The 27563-nt window shown below is 40.6% G+C and overlaps 2 protein-coding genes across 4 annotated transcripts in view; one reads left to right on the top strand and one right to left on the bottom strand.

Annotated features, from left to right (window-relative positions):
• Positions 1–3595: 3595 nt before the first annotated feature.
• Positions 3596–8773, top strand: LOC127346660 (bax inhibitor 1). 3 transcript variants are annotated; one of them, XM_071818522.1, is made up of 6 exons: positions 3621–4007; positions 5819–5894; positions 6161–6890; positions 7803–7975; positions 8083–8238; positions 8368–8773. In XM_071818522.1, the coding sequence occupies exons 4-6, from the start codon at positions 7874–7876 to the stop codon at positions 8443–8445; spliced, it is 336 nt and encodes a 111-aa protein (XP_071674623.1). In that variant the 5' UTR covers positions 3621–4007; positions 5819–5894; positions 6161–6890; positions 7803–7873; the 3' UTR covers positions 8446–8773. The 3 variants fall into 3 exon arrangements, with proteins under 3 accessions (XP_071674625.1, XP_071674624.1, XP_071674623.1); XM_071818524.1 differs by lacking the exons at positions 8083–8238; positions 8368–8773 and adding an exon at positions 4939–5332 and having other exon boundaries at positions 3596–4007; positions 7803–7849; XM_071818523.1 differs by lacking the exons at positions 8083–8238; positions 8368–8773 and adding an exon at positions 5989–6058 and having other exon boundaries at positions 3607–4007; positions 7803–7849.
• Positions 8774–9011: 238 nt separating this feature from the next.
• LOC127346659 (uncharacterized) overlaps positions 9012–27563 on the bottom strand; it is a 41153-nt gene continuing 22601 nt past the window's right edge. The window contains exon 5 of the mRNA XM_071828902.1: positions 9012–9026. Coding sequence (XP_071685003.1) covers positions 9012–9026 — 15 coding nt within the window. The remainder of the gene's footprint in view (positions 9027–27563) is intronic.

Here is a 27563-nt window from a genome sequence, read left to right as displayed (position 1 = left end):
TCATGTTTCCCCCTAAATACACTCTAAAAGACATACCAGTAGGACGTGGGTCTATCATTGGAAGAGATAATATAGAAGATTTTTTCACTCATGTTAGTACTACTGAAGATTTTGAAGATAGACACTTGGTAGAACTTGCTCCTACTTATGAAATTGCTGCTGCTTCTTTAGTTCACATGTTGGAAACTAAATTTGTTAATCTTAATCCTATAATCCAACACATGTTTCTCACACTTGGTGATATGGAAGAAGGGGAAAAGAAAGATTTTATTTTAGAAACCCTTCTTAAAGAATTTGGTGGTGTAGCAAGAGAGGCTAGATAAGTCTTTATCAAATATAAGATGCTTGGTTCTTGCACCAACTTTGCTAGTACCCTTGAAAAGATGGACATTGATAGAATAAAGTACACTAATAATATTAATGATGTAGGGGATATTAAGACATCAATACCTTGCAAGCTCGCAGGAATGTTCGAGGCACTAGAAAAGAATTATGATTGGATTGTTCCTGAAAATTTGTTTAATGAGAATAGCAAGCCTAAGAGTAATGAAAAGGAAGCCTCTGAAACTTACATAGATAAGATAACATGCATTGTTGAGGTAACTCCCAACACCCCTGGTAAGGATGTTGATGCTTCGTCTCTCGATAATACTTGATATACACTTTCTGCGCCTAGCTGAAAGGCGTTAAAGAAAAGCGCTTATGGGAGACAACCCATGTTTTTTTTACTACAGTATTTTTGTTTTATATTTGAGTCTTGGAAGTTGTTTACTACTGTAGCAACCTCTCCTTATCTTAGTTTTGTGTTTTGTTGTGCCAAGTAAAGTCTTTGATAGTAAAGTTCATACTAGATTTGGATTACTGCACAGTTTCAGATTTCTTTTCTGTCACGAATTTCGACCTGCCTCCCTGTAGGTAGCTCAGAAAATTAAGCCAATTTACGTGCGTGATCCTCAGATATGTACGCAACTTTCATTAAATTTGGGCATTTTCATTTGAGCAAGTCTGGTACCTCAATAAAATCCATCTTTACGGACTATTCTGTTTTGACAGATTCTGCCTTTTATTTCGCATTGCCTCTTTTGCTATGTTGGATGAATTTCTTTGATCCATTAATGTCCAGTAGCTTTATGCAATGTCCAGAAGTGTTAAGAATGATTGTGTCACCTCTGAACATGTTAATTTTTATTGTCCACTAACCCTCTAATGAGTTGTTTCGAGTTTGGTGTGGAGGAAGTTTTCAAGGATCAAGAGAGGAGTATGATGCAATATGATCAAGGAGAGTGAAAGCTCTAAGCTTGGGGATGCCCCGGTGGTTCACCCCTGCATATTCTAAGAAGACTCAAGCGTCTAAGCTTGGGGATGCCCAAGGCATCCCCTTCTTCATCGACAACATTATCAGGTTCCTCCCCTGAAACTATATTTTTATTCCGTCACATCTTATGTGCTTTGCTTGGAGCGTCGATTTGTTTTTGTTTTTGTTTTTGTTTGAATAAATGGATCCTAGCATTCATTGTGTGGGAGAGAGACACGCTCCGCTGTTGCATATGGACAAATATGTCCTTAGGCTTTACTCATAGTATTCATGGCGAAGGTTGAATCTTCTTCATTAAATTGTTATATGGTTGGAATCGGGAAATGCTACATGTAGTAATTCTAAAATGTCTTGGATAATTTGATACTTGGCAATTGTTGTGCTCATGTTTAAGCTCTTGCATCATATACTTTGCACCCATTAATGAAGAAACACTTAGAGCTTGCTAATTTGGTTTGCATATTTGGTCTCTCTAAAGTCTAGATAATATCTAGTATTGAGTTTTGAACAACAAGGAAGACGGTGTAGAGTCTTATAATATTTACAATATGTCTTTTATGTGAGTTTTGCTGCACCGGTTCATCCTTGTGTTTGTTTCAAATAACCTTGCTAGCCTAAACCTTGTATCGAGAGGGAATACTTCTCATGCATCTAAAATCCTTGAGCCAACCACTATGCCATTTGTGTCCATCATACCTACCTACTACATGGTATTTCTCTGCCATTCCAAAGTAAATTGCTTGAGTGCTACCTTTAAAATTTCCATCATTCACCTTTGCAATATATAGCTCATGGGACAAATAGCTTAAAAACTATTGTGGTATTGAATATGTACTTATGCACTTTATCTCTTATTAAGTTGCTTGTTGTGCGATAACCATGTTTCTGGGGACGCCATCAACTACTCTTTGTTGAATATCATGTGAGTTGCTATGCATGTCCGTCTTGTCTGAAGTAAGAGAGATCTACCACCTTAATGGTTGGAGCATACATATTGTTAGAGAAGAACATTGGGCCGCTAACTAAAGCCATGAATCATGGTGGAAGTTCCAGTTTTGGACATATATCCTCAATCTCATATGAGAACACTAATTGCTGCCACATGCTTATGCATTAAAGAGGAGTCCATTATCTGTTGTCCATGTTGTCCCGGTATGGATGTCTAAGTTGAGAATAATCAAAAGCGAGAAATCCAAAATGCGAGCTTTCTCCTTAGACCTTTGTACAGGCGGCATGGAGGTACCCCATTGTGACACTTGGTTAAAACATGTGTATTGCGATGATCCGGTAGTCCAAGCTAATTAGGACAAGGTGCGGGCACTATTAGTATACTATGCATGAGGCTTGCAACTTGTAAGATATAATTTACATAACTCATATGCTTTATTACTACCGTTGACAAAATTGTTTCATGTTTTCAAAATAAAAGCTCTAGCACAAATATAGCAATCGATGCTTTCCTCGTTGAAGGACCTTTCTTTTACTTTTAATGTTGAGTCAGTTCACCTATTTCTCTCCACCTCAAGAAGCAAACACTTGTGTGAACTGTGCATTGATTCCTACATGCTTGCATATTGCACTTGTTATATTACTCTATGTTGACAATTATCCATGAGATATACATGTTATAAGTTGAAAGCAACCGCTGAAACTTAATCTTCCTTTGTGTTGCTTCAATACCTTTACTTTGATTTATTGCTTTATGAGTTAACTCTTATGCAAGACTTATTGATGCTTGTCTTGAAGTACTATTCATGAAAAGTCTTTGCTTTATGATTCAGTTGTTTACTCATGTCATTACCATTGTTTTGATCGCTGCATTCATTATATATGTTTACAATAGTATGATCAAGGTTATGATGGCATGTCACTCCAGAAATTATCTTTGTTATCGTTTACCTGCTCGGGACGAGCAGAACTAAGCTTGGGGATGCTGATACGTCTCCGACGTATCGATAATTTCTTATGTTCCATGCCACATTATTGATGATATCTACATGTTTTATGCACACTTTATGTCATATTCGTGCATTTTCTGGAACTAACCTATTAACGAGATGCCGAAGAGCCAGTTGTTGTTTTCTGCTGTTTTTGGTTTCAGAAATCTACACTACTTAAAAAGGAGGAACAAGTTCCTTATTCTGCCCAGCCTCAATACGTCCAATCTTTTCGTCGTCAACTTGATCGCTTCGTCGAGCATTTCGTTCCGCATGGGCTCAACTGGGCCGAAGCCCAGATACCTCATGCTGATGGAACATGACCCAACAACGAAACCCTCGCCCTGAGCTCGTCAATCCTCCTCCCCTCCGCCTCACATCTACTCGATAGAGGAGCGGGGTGCCCAGCGGCGCCGACGTGGCCGTCGCCACACAACCCAGGAGTAAATAGGATGGCGTAGATGGCGGCGCCGTCGTTCCCATCGGACCTTCTCCCTGGCCGCTGGGTCTCCTCTGCCAGCCATCGAGCTCGCCCCGATGACGAGATAGCGCTCAGTCTCAGGTACGAGGCAATGCAGCTGGATGACTCAGACGGTGCCCTCGATTGCTGGGCTGGGTTCTACGCGCTGACCGGCGAGCTCGTCGGCGGTGCCGGCGATCTCTCCGTTTGCTCGTGCCTGGCGACCGTCGTGGCGGACCTCTATGCCCGCGGCCTCGCCACGCTCGTCCGCGACTACTTCCTCCGCAACCTCGAGGTCCGCAACTCCCGCTTGTCTTTCCCCCTCACACCCACAACCTCTATTTCATTATGATGCTACATCCTTATCGCGCGGGTTGGGAACCTGGGATACGGATCGCGTTGCGTGCTTGGTGTTTGTGAGAATGCCTGGCCGAATTGCAGAGGGCGTAACGTGAGAGAACGGGGTTGAGATTAACGGCCCGCGCATGTGTTCGTGAAAATCTCCCAGTGAACATTGGGAGTGGAATCAAGCATTGCAATGCTGAATTTATGATTGGCCAGTCTGCATTGGATTTCTGGAACAACTAACTTCCTCATGTTCCTCTATAAGTATGAGAATGGTGTCTGTTGCTCTTAGCGTCACAAGCCCATTCTTTAGCATAATGAAATATCCATGCAGTAAAAAGAGTTAGGGATCTACTGAACTTGTAGACATGATCTCAAGCTATTTGAATTGGAATCATGCTTAAACATGAACAAAAAGTCCATCCCCGTTTGCTGAAATGCTCAACTCTGTTAATGCAGATGTAACTACTCAAACTCAACTAACAATCCAAAACAGTTCCATAGCCGTATGTTGTTTACCTCCGATGACTTGAGAACTCTTGGTGCCCTTTCCATTTTCTTACAACTAGCCATGTAAAATAAGAGGAGTTCCTCGTGTGGCTGTACCATCAAATCTAAAATTTCGCCGCCTCCAGTTCAACTTCATTGGTCGAGGACAGCCTCCCATCTCCATCTATCCTGACTCCTGCGTAATTCCCCATCCACCTCCCTACTTGCTAATGCGCCTGAATCAATTTGATGGTTCATAGTCTTTAGCTCCTTATTCACCATTGTTTTTACTATTTAATGATGGATTAATTTGTCCCTCCTCTTTGACTATTTTAGCAACAGATAAAGCCCGTATGAGAATAACCTTCGTGCTTTTGTTTGATCTCGTGTAGAGGTCGGAGCGGATCATCTCAGAGCCCATATCGTGAGCCATACACCGGAACCCGGTGTCCTTCACTAGAGTCGAAGCCTTGTCTGCCTTAACCGGCATCGGGTTTGGCATCGCGTCGGTGTCCGCCTCCGCATCGATAGCTTCATCATCTAGACACGATGCATGGCCGTAACAGAGGCCCCAGTCGATGGACTGACATAGGCGGTATAACGGCGGCTTGGGGCCGGAGGGACGGTGTCGGGGTGGTGGAGCCCTAGGTTTGGGGACTCGCTCGAGAGAGAAGAGGTACCACGTGACGACAGAACCTCGTTGTGGGCGGCCCAGGTACGTCATTGGGCAGAAGCGGCCCAGGTGCAGAACGTGAGTACGACCAGGACGACAGAAATATCAGTAAGGTTCACGTTTAGTTACCTCTTGGCTGTAAGTTCTCGTGAATTGTAATATTGGTTCTTTGCATGATTCCCTAGGCATGTGGCATTTGCTTGTTGGGAAATACTAGGATGGCCTCACAAATATGCTCTTTAGTAGGCACTGCATAATCATTTTTCATGTCCATCACAATATATTACATTCTCGGTGTCGCTGCCTTGTAAACAGGTCTTAAAAGAACTTGGTATGATTTTAGATCATTGCTTCTAGGTATATAACGTATGCCATAACAAGGTGTCTCATGCTTTAGAAGAGCTCCACAAGTTTCGGAATCTTACTGATCTTTGCATATCATGTATTTACCGTAGCATTCCAAAGTAGTAGAGGTGTACTGACGTGACAAAATAAGAGGCATAGGGATAATTGTTGTTAACATATTTGTTACTCACTGTTGTGTGTTTGTGTTGACTATTTGCTACTGAATGTTGCATGTTTATGGTGATTATTTTCAGATGGAGGGAGATGCAAGAGAGCCTTGTTTCAAGAAGTAAAATCATCTATGAACTAAATAATAGTCATTAACTGCAGGTACCTGTGTGTACATCTTATCTCTCCTGACTTTACATGTGTATTACTCAAATTATTGGCTACTCGATGTGATGTAAAATTGTCCCGCCCGTAGGAGAACAAGAACTATCTGTAGGCATGTTTTATCAATCCGTAGGAGAACAAGAACTATGCGTCTCACATATGTTAGTGTTGTATTGTTCAGCTCTCAATATATATCTATCTTGCATCTGATGATCCTTAATTTTCACTAAAATCTATATCATTCTCTCATGTCGCTTTTGCAGGTTAATGGTCTCTTCTAGATATTTCTTTGCCATGTTGAAGATTTTCTGAGGGCGATAATTTACTCAGTTAATGATCCCCTCAATCATAATTTACCCAGTGAATGTCAAAGCAGGCTGAGGGCGAGAATCATTTATGCTATATATGTGCTTCAGTGATTCAGTCTAAGGGTTCCAACTTTTGTCGTCGCCCTTCGTCCAACTTTCATTCGATGATAATTTTTGGCCGCATCTGAATATTTTAGTAACCTGTCAAGGGAATTGTCGATTCATAAATAAGAACAAGAAGTGGCTAATAACATTGCTGGTATTTTGGCCCGCTTGGTGAAAGTTTTACGTTTTTCTCTGTATTCACATATAGTGATTTTCTTTTTGCACTATTACTACCAGATGAATATTTGATTTTTCATTCGATGATAACTTTTGGCCGCATCTGAATATTTTAGTAACCTTTCAAGGGCATTGTCGATTTATTAATAAGAACAAGAAGTGGCTAATAACATTGCTGGGATTTTGGCCCGCTTGGTGAAAGGTTTACGTTTTTCTCTGTATTCACATATAGTGATTTTCTTTTTGCACTATTACTACCAGATGAATATTTGATTTTTCATTCGATGATAATTTTTGGCCGCATCTGAATATTTTAGTAACCTGGCAGGGGCATTGTCGATTCATTAAGAAGAACAAGAAGTGGCTAATAACATTGCTGGGATTTTGGCCCGCTTGGTGAAAGGTTTACATCTTTTCTCTGTATTCACATATATTGATTTGCTTGCTGAACTATTATTATTGTTAGCTATCTCCCTGCATTATGAAAACGTTCCTTTGTATTGGTTTTATTTTGTTCGGTCTCAAATTTTCATGTTCATTTCAGCGGGGAAATTTTGGAGCTATGGTTCTTATACTCTCCTCGTCTCAAAAAAAAAAAAAAACTTCCCAACTTTTCGTAAATATGGATGTATCTATAACTAAAATAAGTCTATATACCTCCGTGCTAAGAACAGAGTTGCTTGTTAATCATGCATGCACCCTCCTCCCATCACGGTATCAATAGTAATTCGTCTGAATTCTGCAACATTTGGTTGTTTAAGATACCCTGTTGTATTATGCCTAGCCCATCCTCCCCTGTCATCTATATGTTTTCTTGCATATTGCGTGAGAAACACGTGACTTAGCATGGATGACATGTAGATGACTCGTTGCTTTCTGGCGAGGATGTTGTTATTGCATATTTTTCTTTTTTGCTATGTGATATGTTTATCCTTGATCAGTCTGCCTAGGATGTGGCAACTATTGTTAGTGTCTGTGGATGCTATTTACAGTTAGGGCTTCGCCCCTTCCTTGTGGAGATGGACACGTCTGTTTGCGTTCATGATGTTTAACCTATTAGTACCCACTGGGCATATGGGCCCTTTGGGCCTTCGATTTTTTAATGACATTGAAGTTGGAGTTGCTAGAAATATGATAGCGCTATACTATTTTTAGGTATGGCGATAAAGTGATGTTTATTTGTTTGTTTGTTACTTGTAGTAATCGATTCCTAATGTTTGCATAGCATTATTTTTAGTTCATTGATATTCAGTGTTCACCTTCAAGCTTCAACTGACATTCTGTTTTTTCTGTGTCACCAGCATTCTTGTGACAGGGTTTGTTGGAACTGCCATTGCGTTCGGGTGCTTCTCTTGCGTCGCCATCATCGCCAAGCGCCGGGAGTACATGTATCTTCATGGTTTGCTCTCTTCTGGCCTGTCAATCCTGCACTGGCTGCAGTTCGCCACATCCATCTTTGGCCACTCCACCAACAGCTTCATGTTTGAGGTGAGATACATAGCACGAAATTGTTATTGTTGTGACCTAAACCACTATTAATCTCTTTGGTTCTAGCTGAATGAAAAATGAGACAAAGCTTCTTATGTGCCCTGCAGGTTTACTTCGGCATGTTGATCTTCCCGGGGTACATGGTATACGACCCGCAAGAGATCATTGAGAGGGCACACCACGGCGACATGGACTACATCAAGCATGCACTCACCCTCCTCACTGACTTCATCACCATCCTTGTCAGGATCCTCATCATCATTGTGAGCACCCAAACCACATTCGTAGCATATTCATTCTCCATCCACTGGTTACCACAATATATGGTCCATGTTGATGTGGGATGATCTGATCTATTGTGCTGATGTTGCTGGTTTCCATTGCTGCTCAAGAACGCATGTGACAAGTCAAAAGAAGGGGAGGAGGAGGAGGAGGTCTTGAACATTTCCTTTGCACATAGTAGATACTAATGCTACTACCACCATTGCTACTGGTACCACCACTGTTACGTAAGAAGGCTTGTGCAGTAACTTCTGTATGAGGAGTAGGAGGTCTTGAACATTTCCTCTGCACATAGTAGATACTACTGCTACTACCACCATCGCTACTGGTACCACCACTGCTACGTAAAAAAGCTGGTGCAGTAACTTCTGTGTGTTCACACCGTTAATTCGTGTGTGTGAGTCTGATGCGACTTTGAAGCTTTTGCTCATACGGTTCATTTCGGATTTCCGGTACTCCTGCCGTGTTTCATGAGTTGGTTGAAACCTAGAACGTATTCGTAAGTGAATTGGTTTTCGCAGTATTCATTCATTTATGTGTTGAATGCATCTTTGTGTCGTTCAAATTTTATTGGATGTCCCTGAAGGATCTGCCAGATGCATCTCATGCATGTGCTGCAGCCTGGTGTTGATGACTTATGTTATTGTTGTGGTTGGTTCGCTGGGTTGGTGCTGGCACCCTGTATGTACCATTGTCTTGTTTCATTGTTGTGGACTCGGTACGTAGACATGTCTCACTGTTCAGCCTTAGAGTTTCAGGCCTCTCGGGACTGCAGGATTTAGAAACAGAACAAAATGCTAGGACAAGAAACATAGGAAGAAGATACCCAATACGGACTACTCCCTCCGATCTTGATTAATTGACGCAATATATTGCCTAGATCCATGTTTAATCATGCTACACTCCACGTGGATTAAACCCAACCCAAGGTAGTAGTCTAGCATAGTTCTTCTTTGATATACAATAACTATAGGAGAAACGATTAGTACCCAACTCCTCTGATCCATAAATTTGACCTTAACCCTGAACACATATTATGAGAGTACCCAACTCCTCTGATCCATAAATTTGACCTTAACCCTGAACACATATTATGAGCAGTAGATTTCTAGATAAGATACTATTAGAGGGGTATAAAAAGCAGGCAACAACTAACTGCTAAAAAATTGTCTTCTCAAGAAAATAAGACTGCACTACCAACGGTTGGAATTGTTGATTCATTTGTTCAGTGATTTTGGTACCACTGTAATATTTCCTAAAAATGAAATACTGTCTTGCATATATTACATTCTATACCTTCGGAGGAATGTTAGCTTTACGTACCATGGTCATCCTCCGTAAAGCCTTCAGCTGAACCTGTATTTAGGGCCATCCTCGTTAAATCCAAGCTTATTTAGGGTCATTCTCAGTAAATCTAGACTCAACCAGGGAAAAGGTAAAATCTTCTAATGAAAGTTATGATGATCCAGAACACGGGTGTGGGACTTACCGCGGAGTAACAAGAAGACTTACAACTTGAAACCACGCAGATGCATAATAATGATGTCTTGTTATTGCATTGGATATTATCATGATGTAGTATATTATGATAGTTTTAAATTTTCATAATGAGTTGAGAATTATATATGTGTATTGACAAATGAAATTTGAGGGCCCGTGGCAACGCATGGGCATTTGTACTACTCCTAGTAAAGAAATATTCTCGGAATTGGACGAAATCAATGCCCAGGGTCCTATTTTGCCACGAAGCTTCCAGAAGACCGAGGGGGAAAGGAAGTGGGGCCACGAGGCGCCGCCACACTAGGGCGGCGCGGCCTAGGTCTTGGCCGCGCCATCCTGGCGTGTGGGGCCCTCGTGTGGCCCCCAGCGTTGCCCTTCCGCCTACAAATAGCCTTCGTCGCGAAACCCCCAGTACCGAGAGCCACGATACGGAAAACCTTACTGAGACGCCGCCGCCGCCAATCCCATCTCGGGGGATTCTGGAGATCTCCTCCGGCACCCTGCCGGAGAGGGGAATCATCTCCCGGAGGACTCTTCACCGCCATGGTCGCCTCCGGAGTGATGAGTGAGTAGTTCACCCCTGGACTATGGGTCCATAGCAGTAGCTAGATGGTTGTCTTCTCCTCATTGTGCTTCATTGTTGGATCTTGTGAGCTGCCTAACATGATCAAGATCATCTATCTGTAATTCTATATGTTGTGTTTGTCGGGATCCGATGGATAGAGAATACTATGTTATGTTAATTATCAAGTTATTACCTATGTGTTGTTTATGATCTTGCATGCTCTCCGTTATTAGTAGAGGCTCTGGCCAAGTTTTTGCTCTTAACTCCAAGAGGAAGTATTTATGCTCGATAGTGGGTTCATGCCTCCATTAAATGCAGGACGATGTGAGAAAGTTCTAAGGTTGTGGATGTGCTGTTGCCACTAGGGATAAAACATTGATGCTATGTCTAAGGATGTAGTTATTGATTACATTACGCACCATACTTAATGCAATTGTCTGTTGTTTTGCAACTTAATACTGGAAGGGGTTTGGATGATAACCTGAAGGTGGACTTTTTAGGCATAGATGCATGCTGGATAGCGGCCTATGTACTTTGTCGTAATGCCCAATTAAATCTCACTATATTTATCATGTCATGTATGTGCATTGTTATGCCCTCTCTATTTGTCAATTGCCCGACTGTAATTTGCTCACCCAACATGCTTTTATCTTATGGGAGAGACACCTCTAGTGAACTGTGGACCCCGGTCCTATTCTTTTACATCGCATACAATCTACTGCAATAATTGTTCTTTACTGTTTTCTGCAAACAATCATCTTCCACACAATACGGTTAATCCTTTGTTACAGCAAGCCGGTGAGATTGACAACCTCACTGTTTTGTTGGGGCAAAGTACTTTGGTTGTGTTGTGCACGTTCCACGTTGGCGCCGGAATCCCTGGTGTTGCGCCGCATTACATTCCGCCACCATCAACCTTCAACGTGCTTCTTGACTCCTACTGGTTCAATTAAACCTTGGTTTCTTACTGAGGGAAAACTTACTGCTGTGCGCATCGCACCTTCCTCTTGGGGTTCCCAACGAACGTGTCAATTATACGCGCATCATACGTCTCAAACGTATCTATCATTTTTTGATGCTTGATACGTCCAATTTGCATCACTATTTTATATCATAATTTGCTATTATTCATTGATATATTTCATATTGGGACACAATACTTATGTTATTTCATCTATTTTGCATGTTTCATCATTATTGGAGGATCAAGCACCGGAGCCAGGATTCTGCTGGAAAAAGCACCGTCAGAACGCAATATTTCGGAAGATCAACTGTGGAAGGAAATTATACCAAAAATCCTATTTTTCAAGATGACGAAGGAAGCCAGAAGGAGGAGCCAGGTGGACCCAGGGTGGGCCCACACGATAGGGCGGCGCGGCCCATGGCCTGGCCGCGCCACCATGTGGTGTGGGGGCCCCACAGCCCCTTTGGCCTCCTTTTCTTCGCGAAACCCTTCGTCCCGAAAACCTAAGCCACAGAGGGTACCTCGCGAAGAGTTACAGCCGCCTCTGCGGGGCGGAGAACACCAGAGAGAAAAGAGCTCTCCGGCGGGCAGGAATCCGCCGGGGAAATTCCCTCCGGGAGGGGTGATACGTCTCCAACGTATCGATAATTTCTTATGTTCCATGCCACATTATTGATGTTATCTACATGTTTTATGCACACTTTATGTCATATTCGTGCATTTTCTGGAACTAACCTATTAACAAGATGCCGAAGTGCCGATTCTTTGTCTGCTGTTTTTGGTTTCAGAAATCCTAGTAAGGAAATATTCTCGGAATTGGACGAAATCAACGCCCAGGGGCCTATTTTTCCACGAAGCTTCCAGAAGTCCGAAGACGAAACGAAGTGGGGCCACAGGGAGCCCAAACCCTAGGGCGGCGCGGCCCCCCCCTTGGCCGCGCCGCCCTGTCATCTGGGGCCCTCGTGTGGCCTCCTGACTTGCCCTTCCGCCTACTTAAAGCCTCTGTGACGAAACCCCCAGTACCGAGAGCCACGATACGGAAAACCTTCCAGAGACGCCGCCAACGCCGATCCCATCTCGGGGGATCCAGGAGATCGCCTCCGGCACCCTGCCGGAGAGGGGAATCATCTCCCGGAGGACTCTACGCCGCCATGGTCGCCTCCGGTGTGATGTGTGAGTAGTCTACCCCTGGACTATGGGTCCATAGCAGTAGCTAGATGGTTGTCTTCTCCCCATTGTGCCATCATTGTCGGATCTTGTGAGCTGCCTAACATGATCAAGATCATCTATCTGTAATTCTATATGTTGCGTTTGTTGGGATCCGATGAATAGAGAATACTTGTTATGTTGATTATCAAAGTTATATCTAAGTGTTGTTTATGATCTTGCATGCTTTCCGTTACTAGTAGATGCTCTGGCCAAGTAGATGCTTGTAACTCCAAGAGGGAGTACTTATGCTCGATAGTGGGTTCATGCCTGCATTGACACCTGGGACAAAGTGTGAAAGTTCTAAGGTTGTGTTGTCTTGTTGCCACTAGGGATAAAACATTGATGCTATGTCTAAGGATGTAGTTGTTGATTACATTACGCACCATACTTAATGCAATTGTCTGTTGCTTTGCAACTTAATACTGGAGGGGGTTCGGATGATAACATGTGGACTTTTTAGGCATAGATGCAGTTGGATGGCGGTCTATGTACTTTGTCGTAATGCCCAATTAAATCTCACTATACTCATCATGATATGTATGTGCATGGTCATGCTCTCTTTATTTGTCAATTGCCCAACTGTAATTTGTTCACCCAACATGCTGTTTGTCTTATGGGAGAGACACCTCTAGTGAACTGTGGACCCCGGTCCAATTCTCTTTCTTGAAATACAATCTCTTGCAATACTTGTTCTCTTGTTTTCTGCAAACAATCATCTTCCACACAATACGGTTAATCATTTGTTACAGCAAGCCGTTGAGATTGACAAACTCAGCATTTCGTTGGGGCAAAGTACTTTGGTTGTGTTGTGCAGGTTCCACGTTGGCGCCAGAATCCCTGGTGTTGCGCCGCACTACATCCCGCCGTCATCAACCTTCGACGTGCTTCTTGACTCCTACTGGTTCGATAAACCTTGGTTTCTTACTGAGGGAAACTTGCTGCTGTACGCATCACACCTTCCACTTGGGGTTCCCAACGAGCGTGTGCTTTACGCGTCATCAAGCTAAATTTCTGGCGCCGTTGCCGGGAGATCAAGACACGCTGCAAGGGGAGTCTCCACTTCTCAATCTCTTTACTTTGTTTTTGTCTTGCTTAGTTTTATTTACTACTTTGTTTGCTGCACTAAATCAAAATACAAAAAAATTAGTTGCTAGTTTTACTTTATTTGCTATCTTGTTTGCTATATCAAAAACACAAAAAAATTAGTTTACTTGCATTTACTTTATCTAGTTTGCTTTATTTACTGTTGCTAAAATGGCCAACGCTGAAAATACTAAGTTGTGTGACTTCACAACCACAAATAATAATGATTTCTTATGCACACCTATTGCTCCACCTGCTACTACAGCATAATTCTTTGAAATTAAACCTGCTTTACTGAATCTTGTTATGCGAGAGCAATTTTCTGGTGTTAGTTAAATGATCTTGCTGCCCATCTTAATAATTTTGTTGAACTATGTGAAATACAAAAATATAAAGATGTAGATGGTGATATTATTAAACTAAAATTGTTCCCTTTCTCATTAAGAGGAAGAGCTAAAGATTGGTTGCTATCTCTGCCTAAGAATAGTATTGATTCATGGACTAAATGCAAGGATGCTTTTATTGGTAGATATTATCCCCCTGCTAAAATTATATCTTTGAGGAGTAGCATAATGAATTTTAAACAATTAGATACTGAACATGTTGCTCAAGCTTGGGAAAGAATGAAATCTCTGGTTTAAAATTGCCCAACCCATGGACTGACTACTTGGATGATCATCCAAACCTTCTATGCAGGACTAAATTTTTCTTCACGGAATTTATTGGATTCAGCTGCTGGAGGTACCTTTATGTCCATCACTCTTGGTGAAGCAACAAAGCTTCTTGATAATATGATGATCAACTACTCTGAATGGCACACGGAAAGAGCTCCACAAGGTAAGAAGGTAAATTCTGTCGAAGAAACCTCTTCCTTGAGTGATAAGATTGATGCTATTATGTCTATGCTTGTGAATGATAGGACTAATATTGATCCTAATAATGTTCCATTAGCTTCATTGGTTGCACAAGAAGAACATGTTGATGTGAACTTCATTAAAAATAATAATTTCAACAACAATGCTTACCGGAACAATTCTAGTAACAACTATAGGCCATATCCTTATAATAATGGCAACGGCTATGGTAATTCTTATGGGAATTCTTACAACAATAATAGGAGTTCACCCCCTGGACTTGAAGCCATGCTTAAAGAATTTATTAGTACGCAAACTGCTTTTAACAAATCTGTTGAAGAAAAGCTTGGGAAAATTGATATACTTGCTTCTAAAGTCGATAGTCTTGCTGTTGATGTTGATCTTTTGAAATCAAAAGTTTTGCCTAATGAGAATCATCATAATAAAATTGTTACTACAGCAAATGCCATTCAAGTTAGAATTAATGAGAATATAAGATTAATGGCTGAACTGCGTGCTAGGTGGGATAGAGAAGAAAATGAAAAACTAGCTAAAGAGAAGAATGTAGCTAAAGTTTGGACTATTACCACCACTAGTAATGCTAATGCTACACATGTTGCTGCACCTCCTACTACTAATAATAAAAGAATTGGTGTTAGCAATGTTTCCACTTATAATGCAAAGCGAAAACTGCACTGAAAGCTTGCTAAAAGCTAAGCACTTTGCTAAAGCTGCTGAAATTTTTTCCAACATTGGGGATGATGATCCCATTGCTTTAGATTATAATGGTTTGAATTTTGATGATTGCCACATCTCTGAAGTTATAAAGTTCTTGCAAAAACTTGCTAAAAGTCCTAATGCTAGTGCTATAAATTTGGCCTTTACGCATCATATTACAAATGCTCTCATTAAAGCTAGAGAAGAGAAACTAGAGCGTGAAGCCTCTATTCCTAAAAAGCTAGAGGATGGTTGGGAGCCCATCATTAAGATGAAGGTTAAAGATTTTGATTGTAATGCTTTATGTGATCTTGGTGCAAGTATTTCTGTTATGTCTAAGAAAATTTATAATATGCTTGACTTGCCACCGCTGAAAAATTGTTATTTGGATGTTAATCTTGCTGATCATTCTACAAAGAAACCTTTGGGTAAAGTTGATAATGTTCGCATTACCGTTAACAATAACCTTGTTCCCGTTGATTTTGTTGTCTTGGATATTGAATGCAATGCATCTTGTCCCATTATATTGGGAAGACCTTTTCTTGACTGTTGGTGCTATCATTGATATGAAGGAAGGTAATATAAAATATCAATTTCCTCTCAAGAAAGGTATGGAACACTTCCCTAGAAATAGAATGAAGGTACCTTTTGATTCTATTATGAGAACAAATTATGATGTTGACACTTCGTCTCTTGATAATACTTGATACACACTTTCTGCGCCTAGCTGAAAGGCGTTAAAGAAAAGCGCTTATGGGAGACAACCCATGTTTTACCTACAGTACTTTGTTTTTATTTTGTGTCTTGGAAGTTGTTTACTACTGTAGCAACCTCTCCTTATCTTAGTTTTGTGTTTTGTTGTGCCAAGTTAAGCCGTTGATAGAAAAGTAAGTACTAGATTTGGATTACTGCGCAGTTCCAGATTTCTTTGCTGTCACGAATCTGGGTCCACCTCCCTGTAGGTAGCTCAGAAAATTAAGCCAATTTACTTGCATGATCCTCAGATATGTACGCAACTTTCATTCAATTTGAGCATTTTCATTTGAGCAAGTCTGGTGCCATTTTAAAATTCGTCAATACGAACTGTTCTGTTTTGACAGATTCTGCCCTTTATTTCGCATTGCCTCTTTTGCTATGTTGGATGAATTTCTTTGATCCACTAATGTCCAGTAGCATTATGCAATGTCCAGAAGTGTTAAGAATGATTGTGTCACCTCTGAATATGTTAATTTATATTGTGCACTAACCCTCTAATGAGTTGTTTCGAGTTTGGTGTGGAGGAAGTTTTCAAGGATCAAGAGAGGAGTATGATGCAACATGATCAAGGAGAGTGAAAGCTCTAAGCTTGGGGATGATCCGGAGGTTCACCCCTGCATATATCAAGAAGACTCAAGCGTCTAAGCTTGGGGATGCCCAAGGCATCCCCTTCTTCATCGACAACATTATCAGGTTCCTCCTGAAACTATATTTTTATTCCATCACATCTTATGTGCTTTTTCTTGGAGCGTCGGTTTGTTTTTGTTTTTGTTTTGTTTGAATAAAATGGATCCTAGCATTCACTTTATGGGAGAGAGACACGCTCCGCTGTAGCATATGGACAAGTATGTCCTTGGTTTCTACTCATAGTATTCATGGCGAAGTTTCTCCTTCGTTAAATTGTTATATGGTTGGAATTGGAAAATGATACATGTAGTAATTGCTATAAATGTCTTGGGTAATGTGATACTTGGCAATTGTTGTGCTCATGATTAAGCTCTTGCATCATATGCTTTGCACCCATTAATGAAGAAATACATAGAGCATGCTAAATTTGGTTTGCATATTTGGTTTCTCTAAGGTCTAGATAATTTCTAGTATTGAGTTTGAACAACAAGGAAGACGGTGTAGAGTCTTATAATGTTTTCAATATGTCTTTTATGTGAGTTTTGCTGCAGCGGTTCATCCTTGTGTTTGTTTCAAATAAGCCTTGCTAGCCTAAACCTTGTATCGAGAGGGAATACTTCTCATGCATCCAAAATACTTGAGCCAACCACTATGCCATTTGTGTCCACCATACCTACCTACTACATGGTATTTTCCGCCATTCTAAAGTAAATTGCTTGAGTGCTACCTTTAAAATTCCATCATTCACCTTTGCAATATATAGCTCATGGGACAAATAGCTTAAAAACTATTGTGGTATTGAATATGTAATTATGCACTTTATCTCTTATTAAGTTGCTTGTTGTGCGATAACCATGTTCACTGGGGACGCCATCAACTAATCTTTGTTGAATTTCATGTGAGTTGCTATGCATGTCCGTCTTGTCTGAAGTAAGAGAGATCTACCACCTTATGGTTAAGCATGCATATTGTTAGAGAAGAACATTGGGCCGCTAACTAAAGCCATGATCCATGGTGGAAGTTTCAGTTTTGGACATATATCCTCAATCTCAAATGAGAAAATTATTAATTGTCGTTACATGCTTATGCATAAAAGAGGAGTCCATTATCTGTTGTCTATGTTGTCCCGGTATGGATGTCTAAGTGAAGAATAATCAATAGCGAGAAATCCAATGCGAGCTTTCTCCTTAGACCTTTGTACAGACGGCATAGAGGTACCCCTTTGTGACACTTGGTTAAAACAGTGCATTGTGATGATCCGGTAGTCCAAGCTAATTAGGACAAGGTGCGGGCACTATTAGTACACTATGCATGAGGCTTGCAACTTATAAGATATAATTTACATGATGCATATGCTTTATTACTACCGTTGACAAAATTGTTTCATGTTTTCAAAATCAAAGCTCTAGCACAAATATAGCAATCGATGCTTTTCCTCTATGGAGGACCATTCTTTTACTTTCAATGTTGAGTTAGTTCACCTATTTCTCTCCACCTCAAGAAGCAAACACTTGTGTGAACTATGCATTGATTCCTACATACTTGCTTATTGCACCTATTATATTACTCTATGTTGACAATATCCATGAGATATACATGTTACAAGTTGAAAGCAACCGCTGAAACTTAATCTTCTTTTGTGTTGCTTCAATGCTTTTACTTTAAATTATTGCTTTATGAGTTAACTCTTATGCAAGACTTAATTGATGCTTGTCTTGAAGTGCTATTCATGAAAAGTCTTTGCTTTATGATTCACTTATTTACTCATGTCATATACATTGTTTTGATCGCTGCATTCACTACATATGCTTTACAAATAGTATGATCAAGATTATGATGGCATGTCACTCCAGAAATTATCTGTGTTATCGTTTTACCGCTTCGGGACGAGCGAACTAAGCGTGGGGCTGCTGATACGTCTCCAACGTAACGATAATTTCTTATGTTCCATGCCACATTATTGATGTTATCTACATGTTTTATGCACACTTTATGTCATATTCGTGCATTTTCTGGAACTAACCTATTAACAAGATGCCGAAGTGCCGATTCTTTGTTTTCTGCTGTTTTTGGTTTCAGAAATCCTAGTAAGGAAATATTCTCGGAATTGGACGAAATCAACGCCCAGGGGCCTATTTTTCCACGAAGCTTCCAGAAGTCCGAAGACGAAACGAAGTGGGGCCACAGGGAGCCCAAACCCTAGGGCGGCGCGGCCCCTCCTTGGCCGCGCCGCCCTGTCATCTGGGGCCCTCGTGTGGCCTCCTGACTTGCCCTTCCGCCTACTTAAAGCCTCCGTGACGAAACCCCCAGTACCGAGAGCCACGATACGGAAAACCTTCCAGAGACGCCGCCAACGCCGATCCCATCTCGGGGGATCCAGGAGATCGCCTCCGGCACCCTGCCGGAGAGGGGAATCATCTCCCGGAGGACTCTACGCCGCCATGGTCGCCTCCGGTGTGATGTGTGAGTAGTCTACCCCTGGACTATGGGTCCATAGCAGTAGCTAGATGGTTGTCTTCTCCCCATTGTGCCATCATTGTCGGATCTTGTGAGCTGCCTAACATGATCAAGATCATCTATCTGTAATTCTATATGTTGCGTTTGTTGGGATCCGATGAATAGAGAATACTTGTTATGTTGATTATCAAAGTTATATCTACGTGTTGTTTATGATCTTGCATGCTTTCCGTTACTAGTAGATGCTCTGGCCAAGTAGATGCTTGTAACTCCAAGAGGGAGTACTTATGCTCGATAGTGGGTTCATGCCGCATTGACACAGGACGGTGTGAGAAAGTTCTAAGGTTGTGTTGTGCTGTTGCCACTAGGGATAAAACATTGATGCTATGTCTAAGGATGTAGTTGTTGATTACATTACGCACCATACTTAATGCAATTGTCTGTTGCTTTGCAACTTAATACTGGAGGGGGTTCGGATGATAACCTGAAGGTGGACTTTTTAGGCATAGATGCAGTTGGATGGCGGTCTATGTACTTAGTGCTCTCTTTATTTGTCAATTGCCCAACTGTAATTTGTTCACCCAACATGCTGTTTGTCTTATGGGAGAGACACCTCTAGTGAACTGTGGACCCCGGTCCAATTCTCTTTACTGAAATACAATCTACTGCAATACTTGTTCTACTGTTTTCTGCAAACAATCATCTTCCACACAATACGGTTAATCCTTTGTTACAGCAAGCCGGTGAGATTGACAACCTCACTGTTTCGTTGGGGCAAAGTACTTTGGTTGTGTTGTGCAGGTTCCACGTTGGCGCCGGAATCCCTGGTGTTGCGCCGCACTACATCCCGCCGTCATCAACCTTCGACGTGCTTCTTGACTCCTACTGGTTCAATAAACCTTGGTTTCTTACTGAGGGAAACTTGCTGCTGTATGCATCACACCTTCCACTTGGGGTTCCCAACGAGCGTGTGCTTTACGCGTCATCAAGGGGGAAATCGACGCCATCGTCACCGTCATCGAGCTGGACATCATCACCATCACCATCATCATCATCTCCACCATCATCACCGCCGTCTCCACCGCTGGACACCGTCACCGCCGTAGCAATTTGGGTTTGATCTTGATTGTTTGATAGGGGAAACTCTCCCGGTATCGATCTCTACTTGTTGTTGATGCTATTGAGTGAAACCATTGAACCAAGTTTATGTTCAGATTGTTATTCATCATCATATCACCTCTGATCATGTTCCATATGATGTCTCGTGAGTAGTTCGTTTAGTTCTTGAGGACATGGGTGAAGTCTAAATGCTAGTAGTGAACTATGGTTGAGTAATATTCAATGGTATGATATTTAAGTTGTGGTGTTATTCTTCTAGTGGTGTCATGTGAACGTCGACTACATGACACTTCACCATTTATGGGCCTAGGGGAATGCATCTTGTATTCGTTTGCCAATTGCGGGGTTGCCGGAGTGACAGAAACCTAAACCCCCGTTGGTATATCGATGCAGGAGGGATCGCAGGATCTCAGAGTTTAAGGCTGTGGTTAGATTTATTCTTAATTACTTTCTTGTAGTTGCGGATGCTTGCAAGGGGTATAATCACAAGTATGTGTTAGTCCTAGGAAGGGCGGTACATTAGCATAGGTTCACCCACACAACACTTATCATAACAATGAAGATTATTTAGCCGTATGTAGCGAAAACACTAGACTAAAATCCCATGTGTCCTCGAGAACGTTTGGTCATTATAAGTAAACAAACCGGCTTGTCCTTTGTGCTAAAAAGGATTGGGCCACTCGCTGCAATTGTTACTCTCGCACTTTACTTACTCGTACTTTATTCATCTGTTACATCAAAACCCCCCTGAATACTTGTCTGTGAGCATTTACAGTGAATCCTTCATCGAAACTGCTTGTCAACACCTTTTGCTCCTCGTTGGGATCGACATTCTTACTTATCGAAAATACTACGATACACCCCCTATACTTTTGGGTCATCAAGACTATTTTAAAGGCGCCGTTGCAGGGAGTGAAGCGCTATTGGTAAGTGGAATTGGTAAGGAAAACCTTTCTTGTTTGTGCTGATTTTATTTACACTTTCTTTGCTATAAGTCATTATGGAGAGATCTTCTCTTCAATTTTTATTTGGGAAATCTACTAGTACTGCAACGGTAGTGGATGAGGCGCCAGGTGAGGAAGTGATACCATATAAAATACCTATGAAAATTATTGAACGTGTTATGGATAACCGCTATGAAGGGGATGGAACTGTCCACCCTGGAGATCATTTACTGTTCTTACATGAATTATGCGGTTTATTCAAGTGTGCAGGTATTGCTATGGATGAAGTGAGGAAGAAACTATTCTCTATATCGCTGTCTGGTAAGGCGGCGCATTGGTATAAATTACTGGATAATGGGGATTCTCTTGAATGGAATGATATTGTGCCCCGGTTTTATTCAAAGTTCTATCCTCCAAGTGAAATTCACAAGGATCGGAATCGCATATATAATTTTTGGCCTCATGATGGAGAGAGTATTGCCCAAGCTTGGGGGAGATTGAAGTCTTTAATGCTCAAATGCCCCATTCATGAGCTTCCTGGTAATGTTATTATTGATAATTTCTATGCAAGACTTTCTTTTCAAGACAAGACCTTCTTTGGATACTTCTTGTTCTGGATCATTTACACGCAACAAAGAAGAGTTTAAAAGGGACCTTCTTGATCGGATCCAAGAAAATACTGAAGGTTGGGAGAACGACAAGGACAGAGAATCAGGTATAATTTATGATTATAAATGCATTGAAGCTTTTATGGATACTGATAAATTTCGTAATATGAGTGCTACATATGGTCTTGATTCTCAAGTTGCTGTAAATCTTTATAAAGCTTTTGCCTCTCATTATGAATTGCCAAAGAAGAATTTTGATAAGTATCATGAACCGTATAAAGATAAAATTGATTCATCTATTAATAAATGCGTTGTAGTTGAAACTCGATCATGTTATTCCTGAAGCTTATATTGAAAAAACTCCTTTCCCTGCTAAAATGAAGGAGTACTCTGTTATAAATAGTGCGGTTCATAAAAGTGAAAAGAAACCTGTAGAACCTGAAAAACAAATAAAAGTTGAACCTGCTGTTGCAATAGTTAAAGATCTTATGACTGAAAATGTGGAGGATGGTCATATTATTTTCTGTGAAGATGCTTCTAATATTGTTTCACATCCTAATAAACCCAAACAAGCTAGTGTTCCTATGCTATCTGTTAGAATTGGTGATCATTGCTATTATGGATTATGTGATATTGGTGCAAGTGTTAGTGCTATTCCTTATGAGCTTTACACGGAGATTATGCACGAAATTGATTCTTGTGAACTTGAAGATATTGATGTGGTTATTCAGCTGGCTAATAGAGAAACTATTTCTCCAATTGGTATTGTTCGAGATGTGGAAGTTTTATGCGGTAAGATTAAATATCCTGCTGACTTTTTGGTACTTGGTTCTGCTGCTAGTGATTATTGTCCTATTATTTTTGGTAGACCTTTTCTAAATACTTGTGGAGCTATTATAGATTGCAAGAAAGAGAAAATTTTGACTAAATTTGCTGGTGAATCTTATGAGTTTAACTTCTCTAAATTTACCAAAACTCCTTATAAAGCTGATTTGCCTAGTGATGATTTTAAAATGGAGCAGTGTGCATCTATTGTTCTTGTTCCTAATAATCCTTTGCAGCAACATTTGGAGGATAGCGAGAGTGAAGTTTTTAGGAAAGAAAGAGATGAGCTTGAGGAAATTTTTCTTCGCCAACCTATTCTCAAGCATGATTTACCGGTGGAAGATTTGGGTACAACACCGCCACCAAAGGAAGATCCTGTTTTTGATTTAAAGCCTTTGCTGATAATCTTAAATATGCTCATATTGATGATAAGAAAATATATCCTGTTATTATTAGTTCTAAGCTTTCAGAGATTGAGGAAGAAAGGTTATTGGAAATATTGAAGAAGCACCGAGGAGCTATTGGCTACACTCTTGATGATTTGAAAGGGATTTCTCCTTCTATTTTCCAACATGCTATTAATATGGAAGATGATGCAAAGCCTGTTGTTGAACATCAGCGTCGTCTAATTCCGAAGATGAAGGAAGTGGTAAGGAATGAGGTATTAAGACTTCTTGAAGCTGGTATTATATATCCTATTGCGGATACGAGATGGGTTAGTCCTGTGCATTGCGTTCCCAAGAAAGGAGGAATGACTGTTGTGCCTAATGATAATGATGAGCTCATCCCTCAAAGAGTAGTTGTAGGGTATAGAATGTGCATTGATTTTCGAAAAGTTAATAAAGTTACTAAGAAAGATCATTACCCTTTACCATTTATTGATCAAATGCTAGAAAGATTGTCTAAAAATACTCATTTTTGTTTTCTTGATGGTTATTCTGGGTTTTCACAAATTGCTGTTAAAGCTAAAGATCAAGAGAAAACCACTTTCACTTGTCCCTATGGAACTTATGCTTATAGACGTATGCCTTTTGGTTTATGTAATGCTCCTGCTACTTTTCAAAGATGCATGTCTGCTATCTTTCATGGTTTTTGTGAGAGTATTGTAGAGGTATTCATGGATGATTTTTCCGTCTATGGGAATTCTTTTGATAGTTGCTTGCGAAACCTTGATAAAGTTTTGCAGAGATGTGAAGAAACTAACCTTGTTCTTAATTGGGAGAAATGCCACTTTATGGTCAATGAAGGAATTGTATTGGGACATAAAATTTCTGAGAGAGGTATTGAAGTTGATAGAGCTAAAGTTGAAGCAATTGAGAAGATGCCCTATCCTAGGGATGTTAAAGGTATTCGTAGTGTTCTTGGTCATGCTGGGTTTTATAGGAGATTTATTAAAGATTTCTCCAAGATTTCAAAACCTCTTACTAATCTTCTTCAAAAAGACGTACCTTTTGTTTTTGATGACGATTGTAAGGAAGCTTTTGAAACTCTAAAGAAAGCCTTAACAACTGCTCCTATAGTTGAACCTCCTGATTGGAACTTACCATTTGAAATTATGTGTGATGCTAGTGATTTCTTTGTAGGCGCTGTTCTTGGACAGCGAGTAGATAAAAAACTGAATGTTATTCATTATGCTAGTAAAACTCTTGATGCTGCTCAAAGAAATTATGCTACAACTGAAAAAGAATTATTAGCTATAGTATTTGCTTGCGATAAATTTAGATCTTATATTGTTGATTCAAAAGTTACTATTCATACTGATCATGCTGCAATTAGATACCTTATGACAAAGAAAGATGCTAAGCCGAGGCTTATTAGATGGGTACTCCTTTTGCAAGAATTTGATTTACATATTGTAGATAGGAAAGGTGCTGATAATCCTGTTCTTTGATAATTTGTCTAGATTGGAAAATATTGCTTATGATCCTGTTCTCGTTAATGATAGTTTTCCAAATGAACAATTGGCTGTAATAAAGGTGAGCTCGCGAGACAGTCCTTGGTATGCTTGATTATGCTAACTTTATTGTTTCCAAGTACTTGCCTCCAACCTTTTCAGCTCAGCAAAGGAGGAAATTCTTTTATGACTTGAGGCATTATTTGGGGATGACCCACACTTATATAAAGAAGGAGTGGATGGTATTATGCGAAGATGTGTTCCCGAATATGAACAACAAGAGATATTGAGTAAATGTCATGGTAGTGCTTATGGAGGACATCACGCCGGAGAAAGAACCGCGCAAAAGGTTCTACAATCAGGTTTTTATTGGCCAACTCTATTCAAGGATGCGCGAAAGTTTATTTTATCTTGTGATGAATGCCAAAGGGTTGGTAATATCTCCAGACGTAATGAAATGCCTATGAATTATACTCTTGTTATTGAACCGTTTGATTGTTGGGGATTTGACTTCATGGGACCTTTTCCCTCTTCAGAAGGTAACACTCACATACTTGTTGCTGTTGATTATGTTACTAAATGGGTGGAAGCAATACCTACAAAAAGTGCTGATGGTGAGACCTCTTTAAGAATGCTTTTAGACATTATTTTTCCTAGATTTGGAGTGCCTAGATATATTATGACTGATGGAGGTTCTCATTTTATTCATGGAGGTTTTAGAAAAACTCTTGCTAAGTATGGTATTAATCATAGAATTGCTTCTGCTTATCATCCTCAAACTAGTGGTCAAGTAGAATTATCAAATAGAGAGATTAAATCTATTTTGGGAAAGACCGTTAATAAAACTAGAAAGAATTGGGCTAGTAAATTGAAGGATGCACTATGGGCTTATAGAACTGCTTATAAAAATCCCATGGGAATGTCACCTTATAAAATGGTTTATGGGAAAGCTTGTCATTTACCCTTAGAACTAGAGCACAAAGCTTATTGGGCTGTTAGAGAATTAAATAAAGATCCTAAACTTGCCGGTGATAAGAGGTTGTTGCAATTAAGTTCTCTAGATGAATGGAGAAGTGAAGCTTATGAAAATGCTAAACTCTTTAAAGAGAAAGTTAAAAAATGGCATGATAGAAGGATTATCAAAAGAGAATTTAATATTGGGGATAAAGTCCTATTGTATCGGTCTCGTCTCAGACTCTTTGCAGGGAAATTACTCTCGAAATGGGAAGGACCATATGTTGTCGAGGAGGTGTATCGTTCAGGAGCAATCAAAATTAGCTCTCTCCAAGGCAATGCTACGCAAGTGGTGAATGGACAAAGACTCAAGCATTATATCTCAGGTGATTCTTATAATGTTGATGTTGATATTATTCAAGTGGAAACACCAGAGGCTTTCATTAAAGGACAAATTGACGATCCGCGAACTTCGACTTTGAATAGGTAACAAAGATCGGTAATGAAAAGTATGCAATTTACTTTCCGAACAATATTTTTGCTGTTTTTGGAAAATATGAAAAATTACGAGTTCGAAACGGAGTGGAAAGGACGCACGAGGGGGTGCCACCATAGGGCGGCGCGGCCTGACCTGGGCCCGCGCCGACCTATGGTCTGGCCGCCCCGTCGCCCCTTTCCGACTCTGGTTCGATCTGGTACTTTCCTTTTGTCGAGAAAATTTTTGCTATATAATCCCCCGGACCCCTGGAGGTCCGTATATCGTTTTCTCGACGTGTTTTGTTTCGAGCTGTTTCTGCCAGGATTTGTTTCGGATCTAGAGCCATCATGTCTTCGTCAGAAACTCCGAAGGACAGCTCCTGCAAGGATGTTGGCAACTTGTACATGGAGGAGCTGAGGATGCACCCCAAGGAGTTGCTGCTCGTTGAAGGGGAACTGCAGGTCAAGGATGTCCAGGGTCCTAAAGGAGAAGGAAGCTTGGAAGACAGGATGGAGAAGCTAGAACAAGAGGTTTTCAAATACAAGAAGATGGCCGAGCGTGAGGTGGATATCTTCCACAGGATTGTGTCTGAACTCATTGCTGAACATGAGAAGGAAACTGCAAAGCTTTGGAGCGACATCCTCTCACTTCACGACACCACCAACAAGCTCCAAGCACAACTCTATGATGTTCAGAATCAGAACTGTGAGTATGAAAACAGGTTTAAATACATAAGCCGTGCTGCTAGTTTCAGGATTCCCGAGATCAAGATGTCGTTTCTTGATGGAGAGCCTCTTCCTTGGAAGTTTGATGACGGGAGTTCATCACCACCATCGCCGCAGGAGTAATTCGTCATCGGTATTGGCATCCCCTTGGTTTGTTCCAAGCTTGGGGGAGTGCCGCGGTATCACATTATCACTACCTTTTACTTTTTATTGTCAAGTAGTGTCATATCATGAGTAGGGAAGTTATCATATAAGATGGGTTGCACTTTGGAAGTATCTCTCTTTTAGTTGGTTATCTATGTATCCCTTGGTGTGAGTTATCGTTATGGAATATTAATGAGAAGTCTTATCATTTACATATTGCACATCTTATTCTAGTTTGCAATCTCTATCATATAATTTACCTTGTTGTTAGTATTGGTATCACTTTGGGAGCATTGAATAAATCTATTTGGTTTTGGCAAACTTAGCATTGGTCAATAGCAACAACACTTTGAGGGTTAAGTAGAAAAGAGAAATACATGTAGATGTTTCATTGTCTTTCTTTCTTGTTAGCTCATAGCTTATTATTCTGAAGTTAAAATTGTTTGTGCTTACAAGGAAGATGCATGATTGTTTCTATCACATGTACATTTGTTTGTTTCCCTCGACTCTTATGCTTGCTAATTAACCTTGCTAGCCAAAGACCTGTACCGAGAGGGAATACTTCTCGTGCATCCAAACCTTAGCCCAAACCTATGTCATTTGTGTCCACCATACCTACCTACTACATGGTATTTTCCGCCATTCCAAGTAAATACTTCATGTGCTACCTTTAAACAATTCAAAACTTAGTATCTCTTATTTGTGTCAATGTTTCATAGCTCATGAGGAAGTATGTGGTGTTTATCTTTCAATCTTGTTGGGCAACTTTCACCAATGGACTAGTGGCTTCATCCGCTTATCCAATAATTTTGCAAAAAGAGCTGGCAATGGGATTCCCAGTCCCAAATTAATTAAACTAAATAGACACTCCTCCATGGTATGT

This window comes from Lolium perenne, chromosome 4 (genome assembly GCF_019359855.2).
Source record: "Lolium perenne isolate Kyuss_39 chromosome 4, Kyuss_2.0, whole genome shotgun sequence".
In the NCBI taxonomy this organism is placed as follows: Eukaryota; Viridiplantae; Streptophyta; class Magnoliopsida; order Poales; family Poaceae; genus Lolium; species Lolium perenne.
Note: the sequence above shows the minus strand (reverse complement) of the source record. Positions and strands in the feature narration are given on the sequence as shown.